The sequence below is a fragment of the Nasonia vitripennis genome, chromosome 4, assembly GCF_009193385.2.
Source record: "Nasonia vitripennis strain AsymCx chromosome 4, Nvit_psr_1.1, whole genome shotgun sequence".
In the NCBI taxonomy this organism is placed as follows: domain Eukaryota; kingdom Metazoa; phylum Arthropoda; class Insecta; order Hymenoptera; family Pteromalidae; genus Nasonia; species Nasonia vitripennis.
The window spans coordinates 25664550-25683043 of record NC_045760.1 but is presented as its reverse complement, the minus strand read 5'-3'; the positions used below and the strand labels follow the sequence as shown (position 1 = coordinate 25683043).

The window sequence follows — 18494 nt, the reverse complement described above, 5'->3', positions numbered from 1 at the left end:
GTATTCATATATTTTACCAGCGGCCGAGATATATATCTATATATTATTAGTTTTGGTAGACGCCAATTGTCGCGCATGCGTTTTATGGAAAAATACTCGCGATCTCTACTACTGGACCGTGGACATTGTACGCTCTGAGCAGCGTACTCAACGATTTCGAGGTTAATTCACGTTTTATTAATCGTTTATGTGTACCCCGGAGGAATAAACTTTTTACCTTACGACAAATATTGTTCAATAATTTATTGAACAATAAAAGCATCCAACCATGGGAGTACCAGCATTCTTCCGGTGGTTGAGCCGAAAATACCCTTCGGTCATTATCGAATGTATAGAAAACAAGGTTTGTCTACAAATGCTTCAACTCTTTACTATCATCTTACTCTTGTTACTTTTTGCAAATTTTCATAATCATCAACGCTTCGCGACTTTCAGCCGACTAGCGTCGATGGTACAACGATCCCAGTCGACACTTTAGAACCTAATCCAAATGGGGTCGAATTTGATAACTTGTATTTGGATATGAACGGCATAATACATCCTTGTACACATCCTGAGGACAAGTGAGTTATCATTGGATCATTGTTATTATGATTTTTTCATGCAGACATTGTAACTTGATTCTCATATTTTCAGACCTGCTCCAAAAGATGAAGATGAAATGATGGAAGCCATATTCGAGTGTATTGACAGACTGTTTCGTATTGTTAGACCAAGAAAGTTGTTATATATGGCTATTGATGGTGTTGTAAGTATAGATGCGTTGAAAATTCATCCGATTTTCTTAATATCCTATTTATCTTGATCATTTATTTGAATAGGCACCCAGAGCCAAAATGAATCAGCAAAGATCTCGGCGGTTCAGAGCATCGAAAGAAACGAGCGAAAAGTTGACAGAGATGGCTAGAATTCGATCAGAGTTGGCATTGAAAGGAGCATTTTTACCACCAGAAAAACCAAAAGAGGACCACTTTGATAGTAACTGCATCACTCCTGTAATTATAAATTCAATAATCATAAAAGTACAATATGTAGGGATTTAAACGTTTCTTATTTAACTTTGTTCTTTTATTTTCAAGGGTACACCATTTATGGCAAGACTGTCGGCGTGTTTACATTACTATATACACGATAGACTAAATAACGACCCGGGTTGGAAAAATATTAAAGTTATACTCAGTGACGCTAATGTTCCTGGAGAGGGTGAACACAAAATTATGGACTATATCAGAAAACAAAGAGGTTTGTGATATTAATTCCAGCAGTTTCGAAATGAATGCCTAACTGTCATTCAAACATTCTTGAATTTTTATGTTTTTCAGCTCAACCAGATCACGATCCGAATACACAGCATGTCCTGTGTGGAGCTGATGCGGATTTAATCATGTTAGGGTTAGCTACGCATGAACCAAACTTCACCATTATTCGAGAAGAATTTAAACCAAATAAGCCAAGGCCTTGTGATATCTGTGGTCAGTTAGGTCACGACATGCAAGATTGTCTTGGTGCTGAACCAAATAAAAAAGAAGAAGAGAAAATCTTTGGTTCAGAGTGTCAGTTCATTTTTGTTCGCTTGAATGTTCTTCGAGAATATTTGGAACGGGAATTACAGATGCCCAATTTACCTTTTAAATATGACTTTGAAAGAGCTATTGACGATTGGGTATTCATGTGTTTCTTTGTTGGTAACGACTTTTTACCTCATTTACCATCTTTAGAAATCAGGGAAAATGCAATTGATAGGCTTGTAACTTTGTACAAAAAGACTGTTTATAAAACTGGAGTAAGTCGTGACTAATGTTCCTACATATAAATACATTTTTATTTTATCATGAACTTATGGTTTGATTTTGATCTGTTACAGGGTTTTTTAACTAATAGTGGAGATGTAAATTTAGATCGGGTACAATTAATTTTAAATGATCTCGGTAATGTAGAAGACGAAATTTTTAAAAAACGTCAGCAAAATGAATTGGCATTTAAAGCACGTGAAAAGAATAAGAGAAGACGAAATGAAGCTATAAGTAATTATAAACCAAGCTGGACTCCCGTGGGCCAATTTGCGCCTAATGTGAGTATTAATATTTTTACAACAATAATTTTGCGTTCATAATCGTTAATGATTTGTAATGTTTAATAGCCTCTGGGCAAAGAAGTAAAGCCAGTACAAAATGCGCGATATGAGGCCTACCAAATGCGGGTGCAAGGAAGAAATTATAATACAAGTGCTGTTGAAAGAGCATTGCAAGGCACTAATGCTAGCCTTGCTTTAGAGAAGATGATAGTACCCGAGGTAATAAACCAAATATCACCACAAATTACATGCCTACTAGAAAATAGAACGAAATATTTAGACATTTTTGCATTTTAGGGCGAAAGTTCAGGAAGTAGAGGTCAGAAACGTAAGCACGAAGAAGTTGAAAAGGAAGAAGACGAACAAGCACATGATGAAGTAAGATTGTGGGAAGACGGTTTCAAAGATCGGTATTACGAATCTAAGTTTGATGTGCTGCCGGATAATTTAGCATTTAGGTTAGTAAAAATCTTCTCAATTTTTTTGTATTGCAATGAAATTCATAAATTTGTCTGAACTGCAGGAATAACGTAGCACTTCAATATGTTCGAGGATTGTGTTGGGTTTTACGTTATTATTATCAAGGCTGTGCTTCATGGAAGTGGTACTTTCCGTACCACTACGCTCCGTTCGCTAGTGATTTTATCAATATAGGTGGCCTTTCAACTGAGTTTGAAAGAGGAACTATTCCAGTAAGAATATCTTTTTCTCTATAAACGCAATTTTTCCCGAAAGTTCTAACTGATTTATATTATTATTTTCAGTTTCGACCACTAGAACAACTCATGGGTGTATTTCCAGCTGCTAGTTGTAAGCACGTTCCAGCTCCTTGGGCAACATTAATGAAAGATTCTGTAAGAAACAAATTAATTGGCAGATAATTTCTTTACTGCGCGTTTGTAGCAATGTCTAATCACAATTTCTTTCTCGTTGCAGACATCACCAATCATCGACTTTTATCCGGAAGACTTTAAAATCGATCTTAACGGAAAGAAATTTGCTTGGCAAGGTGTAGCCCTCCTTCCCTTCGTCGACGAAGAACGTTTGTTTAAGGCATTGGAGCCTTATTACGGCCAATTAACCGTGGCAGAGAGTAAGTGGAAACGCTGTCTTTACGTTTTAAGGTTTTAAGAGCGAATATTTAATAATTTTTTATTGTAGAGAAAAGAAACGTTCGCGGAGACGATAGACTTTACGTGGGACCTGACAACAGTGGTTTTACATTTTTGAAAGGCTTGTACGAAAACAAAATAGGCTATGACCAAGAAGTAGAAATTTGTATAGATGGTATGCGTGGAACAGTCTTGTTGGCCGAAGATTGCGTCGGAGAAGGCGCAACGCTGCCTTCGCCAATAAATACACTGCCTGTTAGAAACAATAGAATAATTTGGTGTGTATACGCATTTGAAGTTGTTTCATGGTTTATTTCGAGACTACGATAATAATGTCAGTTTACGATTTTCAGTGTGAGATTCCGAGATCCCAAGTACGGTTCCGATTTTATATTCCCCGCGAAACGACTTAAGGGAGCCGAGGAGCCACCTCGAGTTCTGAAGCCACAAGACTTTGAACAAATGAATCGCGGAGGTGGGGGCAACAATCAGTGGCGGCCACAAACCAGTTTCGCTCCTTCAAATAAAGTTGGATCACTTGGTGATGCAGGCCACAGGATGTTGGGGTAGGTACATTTGAATGGAAATATTTTTGTAAAAAGGATCGGCATACTAAGGCAACTTCATTACAGGCATCACATGAACAATCAAAACAATCGCCAACAAGGAATTTATGGCCACGTCCCACCGCCTGCTTCTTTGCAGCAGTCTTCTAGAGGTAAAATTTACTCACCACTATTGTTATGAATTTGTTCAAATCTCCGTGATTATCGATTTACCAAGTTACTAACATACTTTATGGTGATTCACCACAGGCGGCTACAACAGCGGATATTCGTCGGATCGTCAGAAGGATTCGAGAAGCCATTCGGGCAATCAATCGGGTCAGTCCCGAGGTGGTCCGTGGGCAAGTGGATATCAGTCGAATCATTACCAGGGACAGCAGTCTTATCAGAGTTATCAACAGGGTGGCTATGGACAACAACCGCCGCGCGTGATTCGTCCATATCAGAACGCCCAAAACGAGCAAGGCTCGAAATATAATCAACAAGTAAGCATTGCCCAGAGCTTTTTTCATTTTGACGATCAGTCGAGTTGGATTTGCAAAGTTTATGTTTTTTATTCCAGTCAAACAGACCATACGGAAATAACAGACGCGGCGGTAGAGGCGGTGGTTTCTGGAGCGGCCGATAATCGAATCGTCGATCATTTTGAAGAATCGAAGCATCGCACAGCCAACACTTATTGTACATGGTTTTCAACGAATGATTTCGACATGCATTGAAAATAATGCAACACAACGCTGCTTGTAAAATAATCTATCAATCGTTGTTAATTATAATTTTTTTACGCAACTATATGAAATCTTTAAAACGAAAAGTAACGAGGGAAAGAATTGTGTAATATTATTTAACAGAGATCTTATATCTAATTATACATTATGACGAGTGCGTTATATTAACTGTATACAAACAAAAGATGTAGTTGTATAGTCAATGAAATATATTTGTACGACCAGTAAAAAAATGTATAACGTCATCGCGCGATAGGTCGAGTTTGAGCGTTTGAGGTAGGATTTTGGTATGGCATATAGCATCCACACGCGCAGTATAAGCCGATGATGGCCAAAGTATTTCTTAAACGAATGAAACTAGCCGCCTGTATCGATTTCCATTAAGCCGATTTTTCATCCTCTCTCTCTCTCAATCTCTCAAACCCGTCGAGTTTTACTTTTCACACACATACTATATCTCGGTTCTTTGTTAACTTTCGGTTCGCGCGAGCAAGCGCTTTTCGGTACAAATTCAACTGTAAGCATATACGATTAAAAATTGACCTACTGTATTCTATAATACGGTGTATAGAAGTCAGAATAAAACGAGAATGTTGTCTCGTCGAGAAAAACGGAAAGTTGTGGTGTGTGCACGCTTGATTCGAACAAAAAAACCTGTGTCTCTCTCCTTGTTGTGTGTATGCGGTGTACATTGTATTCAACAGAGCCTGCAGCGCCGGCACAGAACGAGGAGGATAACGAAGGATGAAGAAAGCGAGCGAGAAGAGAGCCGCGCGCGTGTCGGCTTTTGACATTTTTATCGATGGGCGGCCACGATAGTCACGCATACACTCGGGGAGCGCGTGCGGTGCGTGCGTGCGCTCATTGTTTCGTCCCTCGTCTCTACAGTAATAATCACCCCACACGATTGTGTTTTCCTGTATACACATGACGAGTCTCGCAGATTCCAAGTCGCAATTCTCGTTTCCGATCTTCGACTCTCTCTCTCTCTCTCTCTCTCTCTCGCGGCAACGCAAACACGCGCGGAACGCGCAAAGAATGCGAGAAAGGTGGAGGGGGCGTATACGTATACTATACTGGCTCTAAAGGGTTCTCGAGGCACATGCCGAGCCCTGAATTACCGATACGTGACCTCTTGCCGTGCACGCGCGCAATAAGCCGCAAGTCTGTCTCTCTCTCTCTTTTTTTATCAAAAAGTATCGCGGCAGGCACTCGAAAGTTGAAATAGAGAGATATAGTCGAGTAAAATGAAGGGCCGCGCCGCCGTTGTAGATGTATGAAAAAGTTACGGGGACAGAGCGAACTGCAGAGATCTCGAGATTAGCCGCGGGGGTAGTTTGTCACGTAGCGCGTGACTCTGGTCGTTTTGTTGTTTGGCACGTTGTCGCGAAAGAGAGAGAGAGAGAGAGAGAGAGAGAGAGAGAGAGGAAACGAGCGACGTCTCTACCTACGTATACATGTATATATATCCAGAGCGTTCGTTCGGCAGTCGTTCTTTTCGCCCAATTATAAAACAAACGCAGTGCACTCCGTAATTATCCAATTAGCGGATGTTCCTTCCCTTCGCTGATGCAAGCTTCCGTGCAGCTCCCCTCGTTTTTTTCTTCACTTCCACGTATACACCTACACATACTCTCGCGCGAGCGTTGCTCAGTCAATGTTAAATTTCATTATAATATTACGCTAAATATCATCAGCGTTTTTTAAAAATGCTGCACCAGGGCGAGTGTATAACGAAGGACGCGAGGAGCAAAATCGAAGGAACCCGCGCTGGCGGGAAAATCAAGTCACGAGTGTCAGCATTAATTCGAGTGGCCATAGGGGCGCGGGGGTAGGTGATCTCGCCGGTGAATTTTTTATCATGTTAATCTCCTCGGCGACGCTGCTACTGGGCTTTTTCGCTCTTTTTCCTGCGCCGGTTAATCATCGCCAAGACGTGCATCGTACGCGTGTGTGTATGGACGTATGGAGATCGATGCGCGGCCAATTATATAACAAGCGAGAAGTGCAGGCAAAATCAGCATCGCAGAGATAGCGTGATGTAATGGGAGGGAGTGTGTAAAAACAGAGTAAGGGGTCAGCCGCGGTGTCGATGATTTATATTACCGCGCGGCCGTAAATGCCAGCCGCAGTTGGAGAGAAATACTCGGAAATTACCCGGGACGATTCATCATTTTTTTTTTCTCTTCTCGCCGCGTGTGTCTACATACATACATGCCTATATAAGCGACTACTGTCTTATATTTCCGGCAGACGAGAGTCGCGTAAGTACACACAGACGCGCACACGTCCATAAGTCCGAAAGTTTCCGCGCCTTTGATCGAGCGCGACGCATAGCCGAGAGAGAAAGAGAGAGAGAGAGAGAGACGTCCGCTCGACTGACTGGCATGACAGGAAGGCAATCAAACGCGTAGCCAACTGAGCAAACTCCGGCCGATATCTCCGCGAGAGCTTCGAGTCTCGTTAGACAAATTAAACCTTCGCAGCAGCAGCAAATTTTCTTTATGCTGCAGTGCCGCTGCGCTGTCGATATTTTTATATTCCTGATGTTCAAACGCAAAGCTGCATGATGCGGAGAGTAGCGCTGTTTGCTATTACACGCGACACGAGTATGCACTTAAATCACGTGTGTTTTACGGAGGCTACTATGTGGTATACAAATAATGAGCTACTTCGCGCGACAAGAACGCCGCGGCGATTTTTTATTACTTATACATTTTTCGTGATAATAAAAAAAAAAACATCGAAATTTTCCTTATAGTTCTATATACAATACGTTGTTCACGGGAAGAAGTAGACCGCTGGATCAGCAGCGTAGATGCACTTGGTGAAGAGCCAGGCGAGTTCGCAGGGATCACTGGCTGACGCTGAAATGAGACGTGTGTGCAATGTATAACGCGTGTCAGAAAGCGAGCGCATCGCAGTTAATAGCTTTGTATTGGATAGAATTTCAGGAATGCTATTGCGTTACTTACTTTCGGCGTGACATTTCCTCGCGTTGGTGACCATGCTCCCGGCTATGTCCGGCGAGGCCATGACATTGATCTGTTTGACCAGCATCTCGACGTCGATGTTGCCTTGCTTCGTGAACTGCAGCAGGTATAATACACACGGCGTTGAAATGACACGAACAACGCGCGGAAAGGAGTGCAATATGATTATTTTTTAGGGTCTAAGGGTAAATTTTGCGCACAGGACGTTAAGTGAAACTTTACGCCCTCGTTATACGCAAACTATATATATATGTATATACCATACCGTTTTCATGAGGCCCATGATGCACTTGGTGTAGCACATGGAGGTTGGATCTTCGACGAAATTGCCGACCCTTATTCCCTCGACGAGCGCTGCAACGAACGTGGAATGCAATTTTTCAAAGTGTGTTACAGTACATTAATTGGCAATTAAAAAAATTCGCTGACGCCTACACATATCGGCTCCGGTCTTTCCGACGCAGGTGTTTCGAAAGCCGTTGGCCATTTTTTCCATCTGCTCTCGGGATACTCCCTGCGCGCATACGAGTAAAGTGTATAAAAATTAAAAATAAATAAGTGCAATATATATATATATATAGTAAGTGTATACTCACGGCTCGCGCTCCATTGATGAGTAGGCAGGAGACGACGCACAGAGTCAGCAGAAGCAGTGCAAGGTTCTTCATGATGGCCGATTACATCCAATAACTCGCGGAAATGCGTCTTATATGCGACGAGTCAGAGCAACATTGTGCAAGGCTAGTTGAGTTTTGTTGACAAGTTTCAATTAAAAGAGCCGTAATTTGCGAATCTCCAGCATCTGCATAGCCAAGTATCAATTCCCAGATTGCCGGCAATCATCGGCGGCTCGTTTCGCGACGTAAGCGCGGCCGAATGTTATTAAATATTACGCAATACGTCGCGCACTGCAGAGAGAGAGAGAGAGAGAGAGAAAAGCAGCCAAGTTAATAAGAATAAAAGTCGCATTCATTGTGACATATTTGGAGCGAAAACGCGTCAGGTATATATACAGACGCGAGCAACCATACACATACATATATATATATATATACATATATAGCTATATATAGAGAGAGGAGGTGGAGGTGGAGGAGGAGAGGCAAAGTTCCGTTGGGCTCCCGCGCATACGCTCCTCGTTCGGCACTGGCTTATTCGAGTGGACTGCAAACACTCGAGATGGCCCCGCCAGCATCGCTCGCTCGCTCGCGCGCTACTGGCCTTCGGACTGTATACATATATATACACGCTCGCGACGTGTGTGCGTTGGGGGCTCCGTATACAGATATATACCCTCGCGCAGCTCATAAATAGTGTACGCGGCCTCTCGCGAATAATATACGGAAAATGCGGGTATAATGTGACAGGCCGCGTCGCGGAGAGCGAAAAGTGCAGGTCGACGTGTCCTTTGAAAGGCTGCAGCTCTTTCTTTTCCTCAATTAGGCTGTGCACGAGGGAGAGAGAGAGAGAGAGAGAGAGGGCGGAGTGGCATTAGCATCAGCGATGAAATTGCACGTGAGCGCATAGACTGCACGCCGCGCGCGAGTCTTCCGCGCTTCTGCTTCCTCGGCGTCTTTTGACGAGAGAGAAAAGTCTGAGAAAGCGCTTTCACACGCTCCATACCATACCTTCCATTAAAAGACCGCCCCGCGTTATAAGTATATATGGCTCTCTGATGCGCATATCCATTAGACTATGCCTTTAGCGCACTTAGCCTGTGTCTTTTTGTGTTCGCTACGTAATATCATGTACTTGCGCGTGTGTGTATAATGTCTATTGAGAGTTTTCGGGGCCCTCCATTGGTTCTTCTGTATTCCTCGTTCCGGGCGAGCTAATGTAACGCTGAAAGGGATTTCTTCTCGCCTTTGACCTCATACGATGAGTCTTCGGAGACGATGGGAAGAAAGTATATAAACTCATAATCGAATGAAAATCACGAGTCTGTTTGCAGGCTCGCACAGGTAGCGCCACGGCGGCTCTCTATTTTTAGATTCTCGAGAGATTTCTCTTTCTCTCTCTCTCTCCGTCGAGTAGGTAGAGCATCCCCGCTCGCAAGGTTAGGTTTGTCCTCTCTCTCTCTCTCTCGCGCGTGTGTGTGTCGTCGCTGCTGAAGCTTCCGACGCTAATGAGGCGCGGCGTAATTAGTGCAGAGCTGCCGCTGTCTCCTGCTGTGTAGGTAGGCACTACTGCGCAAAGGAAAAGAAGAAGAAGAAGAAGAGAGCGCTGCGCGGCGCACTCGACGCTCTCGCGCGCGGGGAGAGACTCCTGAGGAAAACAAGAAAGAGTGAGGGAGAGAGGACACTTCTTCTACTTACTTTTTTCCCTTTTTCTTCTCTCCGCGCGAGCCCTGCAGAGCCTCCCTTTGTACTCCTTTTACTTCTGCTGCTGACTTTCGTTTTTTTTCTCTCTCTCTCTCTACTCCGCGAGCACAGCGTTTTGATCAACGTATTGCGCGCAGGCAAGCGAGAAAAATGGACTGCAATCAAGTAAGTATAAGTAAGCATTCTCTCGATCTCTTCGCTCGGCTTGTGGGAAAGCGACGCGGCTTTTTAGGCTATGGCGCATATATGCGCGGTTATGTTATTTTATATAGATGTTCGCTGGGCTGCGGTTTCACGACTCATTTCAGCCCCGAGTGTGGGAGAATGCGATAATGGCTCTTTGCTTCTTTCAGTCAGCGCAGCGGCGGCGGCGGCGGCGACCACTCGAAAAGGGCCCCCATACACATGCGCTAGGTACCTATATGCGAGAGCGAAGGTACTCTATACAAGGCTTTCTGGATCATCCGTCGAATCGGATTTTCAATCTCCGGCTCTCGCTCCTTCCTTTGCACTCGCGCAGCAGAGCTTGAACGCGGCCTACGCACAGTAGCGCAGCATTATGTGCGTTTTTTTCTCCTCGTCGTCTTCTTCTATTATATGCGATGGATCTTTGCACCGATATATACCTGCACGTGTGCGTGTGGATACCTGAAGCGACGGACACAAACGAGTAAGTAATAAGATCCGCAAACATTCGGAGTTACTGACTCTGCTTGTAGTTATGTATATCGGATTACCTAATGCAGTCGGTGTATGTATTTTTCAGCAATTAGACCTATCGACTGATTGGAGTGTATACATCAAGGACTGCAGCTCGAGCGAAGGAATATAAGGCACCTACACAAGGGTTGCAGCACCGCACGGGACGAGAGAGAGAGCCGAGCTCAGAGAGCGTGAAGCATCCTCGACGGCGGCTCTAGGATACTCCTTGCTGGTATCCTCAGCTCTGACACAAGGACCATCAGGCTCTCTCTCTCTCTCTCTTCCACTTTCCGCGCGCTAGCTCTTCTCTCTTTATGCTAGCTTCTGCTATCTGCATCTCTTCCTCGCGCGCGAGCACTTATTCGCTCCCTCGTACATACGCACATCGTCGCAGCTCAAAGTCAAAGAGTCATTCTCTTTTTCGTGTACGCGCGATTCGGCTAATCAAATCATATCATCAAAGTATATACATGGGTATATACTTTGATTTATTTGCGATAAATGCAGCGCAGGATAGCCGTGGGGTATATATAGGTATACACGTACGAATAAGAAGAAGCGTGGGTGGGGAGCGAGGAGAGGTTCTTGAGCGCGCGCAGGAGGGTCCTACAGCGGCCGAGCATACTCCGCTCCTCCTCGTCTCACACTCGTTCCCTTTCCTCTCTCTCTCTCTCTCTCCTCTCTCCGTGGCGGCCGCGCGCACTTTTGCTATTACGCGCAATCAAACGAGAGAGAGCGAGTGAAAAGTTGCTCACTTTTCTATACACCTATTATGTACCTATACAGAGTGTTTTGTCTCGAAGAATCGCCGCCGCGGAGCATTGTTTTGCGCGAACAATGCGTAGTCACAGCGAGAGAGAGAGAGAGAGAGAGAGAGAGAGAGAGAGAGAGAGAGAGCGAAGGATTAGTTTAGGATATTTTCCGTCTCGCCGCATTCAGCAGTACAGCAGCCACACAATGCGCTCGCGATGCGCGATGACAAACCCCCTTATATCCTCTGCTATACTTCTTCTTCTTATTCTCGTATATAATCTGGACGGCTTTGTGGAGTATACGAATCGACGATTAGGGCAAATTACCCGCGCACCGCGGAAACGCTGCGCGAGTAAGGCTAGGTCGCCGCCGCAGCGTTGATTGGATCGGGCCATCAGATCGATACTCCTCCCGCGCTCTCTCTCTCCCTCCTCTCTCTCTCTCTCTTGCATCGCTAGACTGCGCAGCCGGGAGGTTTTCAATTTTTTTTTTAATTCATAGTGCGCCTATATAATAATCGTCGCGGACGCGCGTATCTAAGAGGGGAATTTCTCTATCTTTATCCGCTAGCGCGCGGAGGATCCTCTCTCTCTCTCTCTCTCTCTCTCTCTCTCTCTCTCTCTCTCTTCTCGAGTGGCTCGTCGTCGTGCGCAGCGTAGGGACTATACACGGCTATATACATACACTCTCCTCATTACTCTTGCTCTGCTGCGCGCTGTGACGCGCACTTTGACTCGCAGTCCGAGAGAGAGAGAGAGAGAGAGAGAGAGAGCTTGGCGCGGAGGTCTCCATGCCAACCCTCGCTCGATAAATTTATTGGTCGCTCTCGAGAGCCCTGCGCCGCGCTGCGCGACGATTCTCGGGAAATTCGGGGAATCCCCTTGTCAGCCGCCGGACAGCTCTGTCTATATACCTATACAACGGCTCAATCTCATTCGAATCTCCGCGCGAGTATATGTATCCAAAAAGCGTTCCTGTGTTTGCAGCCTGCGTTTAAACGCAGGCCGTTCGCTGCAGCGCACGCTCGCGTCTCGTCGTTAAATGCACTCGAAATCGCGCTGCAACGTAGTGCTTATACAGGACACACTGTACGCATCGAGCTTTTCCATCCTTGTAATTATATAATCGCGTGAAATTACCGCACACACAGCGTGTAAGAAATTTACCTTAATTAAGGGCGCGCGAGCTCGCGGGGAAATTGCGCTGGCAGCGGGCAATTTTATTCGAAATATAATCCGCGAGCTTGCGCGAAAGCTCTCATTATTATTATTATTATTATTATTATTTCAGGGAGGAGAGCGAGAAACTCGCGCGAGAGCGGCCTATAGCAACTAGGACGTCGAGACGACGTAAGCTGAGCTGCATCGCACGCTTTGCTGAACTGCACCCCTGCTGCTTTGCAGCGGAAAATCAAACCTGGGATGAAACCAAGCGCGAGAGACCAAGTGCGTTATACTTATGCCTCTGGAGAGCGCTGCGGAGAAAAAAGCCTGTCGAATTTAATTCACGATGCATATGCCTACTGTGCGCGACGACGACGGTAGCTCGAGAGCTCGCGCGCGAGACTCAAGAATGTCAAAGGTACACACGGAGAGAGAAAGACGCGGAAATATTTGGGAAGCCGAGGAGAGGAGAAGCGCGCGTAGGCAGTGTATTATAATATATCGCTTATTATAAATGTAAGAATCCCGCGCAGCTCGTCTTTTCGACTTGCGCAAACACTCGCTCACTTCACTGCATATGCTTTGGCATCCGTGTAAGCAAACATTCGAGCTCTCTCTCTCTCTCTCTCGCGCGCGCGCGCGCGTGAGCCAGTCAAAGGTATATACGTAAGTATGAGCTAAATAAACGTCCTTCAGCCTCGAAGCTATATACTCTTCCTCTTTTACATATACTTATGTGCTCGCGTCGCTGCCGCGCTTACAGTATCTGTGAATTTTTCAGATGCCTCGCGAGACTATTGGGAAGAAAGGCTGCATCGCTGATGTGTAATTCGTATATTTCGACAAAGCAAAGACAAGAGCTCCTGGCAATCTATATGTGTGTGTGTGTGTGTAGACTGAGTGAAAGAGAGAAAGAGAGAGAGAGGTATACCAGAGGGGGAGGGAGTTTGCCGCGCATTGGATTGGATCGGGCGCCGCGTCAGCAATACAAACACTCGAGAGCTGCTGCTGCCGCCGCTGCTGCTGCTGCTGCTGTGTGGCTCGATGTGGGTCGCCCTTTCCGAGAGAGAGAGAGAGTACAGCAGCGAACCAACTGTTTCCAACTGAAATTACGTTTCGCCCGCGCTCTCTCGCAATATATATACATATCCATCGGCTTCCCGTATTTTTTCCGTTCTCTCTCTGCTACTCTCTATCCCGAATTGATTTCGCGAACGAGCTTCGTCCATATACAGATACGCGCGCGCGCTAATACCGCAATAGCCTATTCTATACTTTTGTATTGATTTTCGCTGACTGACTCTTTTTTTTCCCGCGATTCTGTTGCAATTCCATTTTGAAATTTCCAGCTACTCTGCGCGTGTACGAGAGCGACTATACGCGCGCGAGCTCCAATTAAAAATAATTCGACGGGAAATCGCGCGTTCGAGGATTCGCGCTACTCGAAAAGCGATAAAAAAAACTAGATGGTTTTTCTCCGATCGAGCGCGGGCCAGCGTCGTGAAATAATGAATTCCTACTCTGTCGCTGTTTTCAAGTGCGTTGAGCTTTTGCAGTAATGTATTATATTTGCTTCGTTATTGGTTACAGGCAGTTGTGCGCGGAGCATCGGAAAAGAGCTGCGAATCGAATCGGGGTTACCTGCAGCAGTAGCATCGCATGCGGTACCGCTGCAGCGAGTTATTATTATCATAAACGCAACAATAACGAGGGATGATCCGGCGTGTAAACTGCTGCCGCTGCTGCTGCCGCTGCCGGTCGCTCGTGCTCCCCTTGGATTTATCCTGTGCGCGTCGAGGGGGAGCTGCGGTGTTATTGTTGCCTGTCGCTGCGACCAGAGAGCGAGAGAGCCAGACATCGTTGTGTTATATGTAAGGGAGAGAGTGAGATGCAGATATATCGACGACGAGCAAAAGCCCTCGATACATAATACAGAGCGAGAGAGAGAGAGAGAGAGAGAGAGAGAAGCGGCTGTTTATCGCCTTCAATTACGGGCTCGATTGAGTCGGCCGCATGCGATTAGTCCGCTCCATTGACGGCCCGCGATTCTGCTATACACGTATATTGTAAGCGCGACAAGACGCGAGATCCTTTGTATTGTTTCTCTCTCCTCTTCGCCGTCGTCTTGCAGTATAATACACTCATATTCTATCTTTTCTTTCCAGGTATATATAGGCTACATAGCCTTGTGGAATCGTTCTACTCTAGTATATAATACGAGCAAGAGAGAGAGAGAGAGAGAGAGAGAGATGCATATTTTCAGCCCCCGCACATATCACATAGGAACCGTCGGCGCACGTGCGACACACGCTCCCATTGAGCGAGAGAAATGACGAGTTAGTTCTCTCTCTCCTAATGCCAGGCTATATGCACGACACGTTTGATTTTGCTTGCTTGCTTGCGCCCGTCATCCCGAGGTTTGTTCTGCTTCCTCCTTAATTGACCGACGCCGACGAGCTCCCCTTTTCCTGCGACTTCTTATATTATGTTTGTATACGAGCCTTAATAACCCTCTATGAGCAGAGTACGATTCCTCGATGAAGAAAAAAAAAATCAAAAACGGAATATAGAACGCCGTTGAACCGCAAAAAAAAATCACAAGCGCACACGGGGTAGTAGAGAGGGGATGACAAAAAACCGCGCGCGCAGAAAAATGAGCTCGCTCTCTCTCTCTCTCGCGGTACTGCTGCAGTACCTATAGTCGCGACTCGCGCGCGCACATCTGGTAGCAGCGCGCCGGAGCGAGAGCGAGCATTGAACCAGCGAGTGCCACTCGAGAAAACAATAGCGAGCAGCGGCTCTTGTTCGCCTCTCTCTCTCTCTCTCTCTCTCCTCTCGCTCCTCTTTCTCTCTCTCTCTCTCTCCCTCGCTCTATCGTCACCCTCAAATCTTGATCCTATATTCGCGCGTACGTGCTGCTGCCGCTGCCGCTGCTTTTCCCCGACGAGCACGGCGAGCCTTTCGAAATCACGATGCGAAAGCAATTAATAAGCTGGCAAAGTCCATTTTAAGCCTCCTCCTTTATTCGACTCTCTCTCTCTCTCTCTCTCTCTCTCTCTCCCGCGATCCCTCGACTTTTCAACATTTATTTTACCGCGTGTCTGTGTGTGTGTGTGTATGTATAGGAAATTTTTGTTTATTTCAGCTGGGGCACGACCATGGCCACGGAGGTGGGCTCGTAGACAGTGGAGAAACGACGGAAACGACGGTTCGGGTCGCTTGGCTCGCTCCAGGGTTGGCGCTCGGCTTTGCCGAAGAGAACGAAGATCAGGTTCGTCAGGAAGTAGACCAGCGCCGAGATGTAGAAGACGGTTTGCCACTGGTTGGGATTGGTCTGCGGTTTTACGAAGAAAAAACGTTGTTATTCGAGTACATATGCGGTACAGTTATGCGTCGACGTTGTACTCACCGGATCTTCGATAATCGCTCCGCAGACCAGCGGAGCGAGAATGCCGAAAAAGGTGCCTGTGCAGTTCGTGATGGATATAAGGGTGCCGGCGAAGCTGGGGCTGAGATCGATGTGGTTGATTTGAAAGCCGCTGGTGATGCCCGCGTTGAAGCCTACGGCCAACACCAGTATCATCACGAGCGCCGCTTTGTTTTCGGTCTTCACGACGCACAGTACGACCATCATCAATGCAGGCACCCAGAGGCCTATGGTGTTGCTGACTTTTCGGATGCACTCGGCCGGGGCACCCCTTTTCAACGCGTAGTCCGAGAGCCAGCTTATGGGAAAGCCGAGGATCCACATGGCAAGATAAGGCAGCGCTGAGATTGTTCCACTCTGCAGTGTGTTAGTATACTGTCACTTAGAAAGTGTATAATATACAGGTAGATAAAGAAATATATATGAACCTTTTGGACGTTAAAATTGAGGATGGATCTCATGTAGGTCGGCATCTCGGTGATGAGCGTGTAGAAACCCCAGTTGCTGCCGGAGTGAACGATCATGAGCGACCAGACTGGCAACGAGGTCAGAATCGACCACCAGGGGACACGTGCTTTCTGAAGAGAAAAACAACATTAAGTCCGTGTAATATCAATGCCAGCTGGTCGAAATCTATTTTTACTATGCGTACACGTAGAGGTGGTTCTACGGATTCTGCAGAAGTCTTGTCCAGTTTTCCGAGGCTACCGTCGATGTAACGCATCTCGTTGGGACAGATGGTCGGATGCTCGGACGGCATGTCCGAGCCCATGTAGAAAAATAGCACTGCCCAGGCGATGCCGCAAACGCCGAAGATGTAGAAAGCGCTCGGCCAGCCGAATCGAGAGGCGCAGAGCGCACCTGTCAGCGGCATCGTTATTACCGTGCCGAATGTTCCGGCGTTCATGACGAATGAGCCTGTGAATAAAAAACGATATATTTGACGTTCGTCGAGAAATAAAAATTATTTAAATAAAAAGAGAGAACTGAAATGCAGTTAAAACTCGAAAAACGAAAAACGCAAGATGGAAATTTTTTCGACAAACGTCAAAAGGATCGCTTTTAGTTTACGGTGGTATCATAACGTCGCTTGGAAAAGTCAGATTGATTATACTTTGTAGCAGAATAGCAGCAATACAATATCGCACTTATCAATATTATGAAAGCCAAATTGCAGATTCCCAAGTGCAGTTGATAAGTAAATAAATGTAGAATAAGCTGTTTTCGAACGCAGTAAAATGTATACGTGCGTTTTAGATATTACTTATATGGGTTTTAGATATTATTTATTTAATTACAATTCTGCTGTTATTATATTATTACGTTATCAATGTAGAGTGCGCGTTATATCTCTGCGATTTTCCTGAAATCACTTATCACGTTGCACTTTATGTATCTTGAATTTTTAGCAACACTCATATCTGTTAAACTATATTAATAACATTATACGATAAAAACGAAATCTGTACCTAATCTCGCTCTTTCAGCAGGTGGTACCCACTTGGACATAAGCGTCTGAACACAAGGGAAGAGACATCCCTGCGTCAGGCCCGTCGCGACTCTGCAACAAACGACGGCTGTCCATCCGTAGCGAACAGCCAACACCGGTATCAACAAGTTCAACAAAGAGGACACTAGCACACCACAGGAGAGCAGCTTCTGAGCACTCCGCGTGTTGGCGATGTAGCCGCTTGGCAATTGCGTCACTATGTAGCCCCAGAAGAAAGAGCTCAAAATCATCGAATTGGTCTTCGAGTCCCAGTCGAATTCCTGATTCATCGAACATTTTCACTCGTTTCAGTGTTGTAAGTATACTTACTCGAAAATAAAATTGTTATCAAAGCTTACTCACTGGAAAGTTTGGGTTGGCCGAATTCGCATCGGTCATCGCGACGATCGTCACCGACATGCAGATTCTCACGGCGAAGGCTATCGAGATGCCCAAGAACATGAGGAAAATCTGCACGTGCCTCGTGCCCAGCTTCTTCGCGGCTGGGTCTCGCGAGAAATTGTTGTCCGGCAGCAGCGGACTGCTCTCGCCCGATGTCGACGACATGCCGAAAACTCGACTGACAGTAGTTTATTGCACTTTGTTTAGTTAAAGCCGGTCGCGCCTACTATCGCCGCGGTCCCGATAATCGGCCTTTCTTTAATCGCTTCTTCTCTCGTTTCTCGCGAATAATAATTGCACAAATATCCCTGGTAGAAATGTTAACGGTTAATAAGCTAAGTTTTAAGACACTTAGCTAAGTTGTGGTTAACGATTTAACTAAATAAGCGTTTAACCGTTATAAATCCATAGATATGACGCATTAACTCATGATAAAACGAAACTTTTGCTTGAAATTTGTCAAATGACTGTTACAATCCAAAAATAGTAGAAAAATACGTTACAGTCGTAAAAAATGCAAATATTCGCAATAAGGCATATATACGTTTTAATGCCAAAAAAAGGGAAAAACAATTTTTAACTTAATAATAATACTGATGTGGTATTATAGATACGCATCATTAAAATGTTAGCAATATTTTAATTTATTTTTTTACATTAAAATTTGATAAAACTGGCCAATTAAACTTAACTTTTTAACGAATTTCAACCGTTAATTTTCTACCAGGGATAAAGCGCAGTCAACCGGTCGAGTCGAGAATGTC

The 18494-nt window shown here is 45.4% G+C and overlaps 4 protein-coding genes across 5 annotated transcripts; 1 reads left to right on the top strand and 3 right to left on the bottom strand.

Annotated features, from left to right (window-relative positions):
- Window positions 1-65: 65 nt before the first annotated feature.
- On the top strand, window positions 66-5097 carry LOC100117393 (5'-3' exoribonuclease 2 homolog). Its single transcript, XM_031930520.2, has 17 exons — window positions 66-343; window positions 436-563; window positions 637-748; window positions 822-995; window positions 1080-1242; window positions 1323-1783; window positions 1865-2071; window positions 2141-2293; window positions 2372-2532; window positions 2598-2766; window positions 2839-2928; window positions 3011-3167; window positions 3236-3464; window positions 3540-3752; window positions 3819-3904; window positions 4002-4237; window positions 4315-5097. The coding sequence occupies exons 1-17, from the start codon at window positions 269-271 to the stop codon at window positions 4378-4380; spliced, it is 2880 nt and encodes a 959-aa protein (XP_031786380.1). The 5' UTR covers window positions 66-268; the 3' UTR covers window positions 4381-5097.
- A 2044-nt stretch (window positions 5098-7141) lies between these two features.
- LOC100678243 (general odorant-binding protein 83a) lies at window positions 7142-9885 on the bottom strand. 2 transcript variants are annotated; one of them, XM_016987335.3, is made up of 6 exons: window positions 9789-9885; window positions 8070-8275; window positions 7909-7987; window positions 7739-7827; window positions 7456-7570; window positions 7142-7347 (listed from the first exon to the last, which is right to left on the bottom strand). In XM_016987335.3, the coding sequence occupies exons 2-6, from the start codon at window positions 8139-8141 to the stop codon at window positions 7262-7264; spliced, it is 441 nt and encodes a 146-aa protein (XP_016842824.1). In that variant the 5' UTR covers window positions 8142-8275; window positions 9789-9885; the 3' UTR covers window positions 7142-7261. The 2 variants fall into 2 exon arrangements, with proteins under 2 accessions (XP_016842824.1, XP_032455089.1); XM_032599198.1 differs by having other exon boundaries at window positions 8070-8381; window positions 9789-9849.
- Window positions 9886-14824: 4939 nt separating this feature from the next.
- LOC116415716 (putative inorganic phosphate cotransporter) lies at window positions 14825-16445 on the bottom strand. The gene is made up of 3 exons (XM_031930527.1): window positions 16268-16445; window positions 15822-16196; window positions 14825-15746 (listed from the first exon to the last, which is right to left on the bottom strand). The coding sequence occupies exons 1-3, from the start codon at window positions 16361-16363 to the stop codon at window positions 15549-15551; spliced, it is 669 nt and encodes a 222-aa protein (XP_031786387.1). The 5' UTR covers window positions 16364-16445; the 3' UTR covers window positions 14825-15548.
- On the bottom strand, window positions 16387-17640 carry LOC100117428 (putative inorganic phosphate cotransporter). Its single transcript, XM_031930563.1, has 2 exons — window positions 17309-17640; window positions 16387-16757 (listed from the first exon to the last, which is right to left on the bottom strand). The coding sequence occupies exons 1-2, from the start codon at window positions 17616-17618 to the stop codon at window positions 16387-16389; spliced, it is 681 nt and encodes a 226-aa protein (XP_031786423.1). The 5' UTR covers window positions 17619-17640.
- Window positions 17641-18494: the final 854 nt, after the last annotated feature.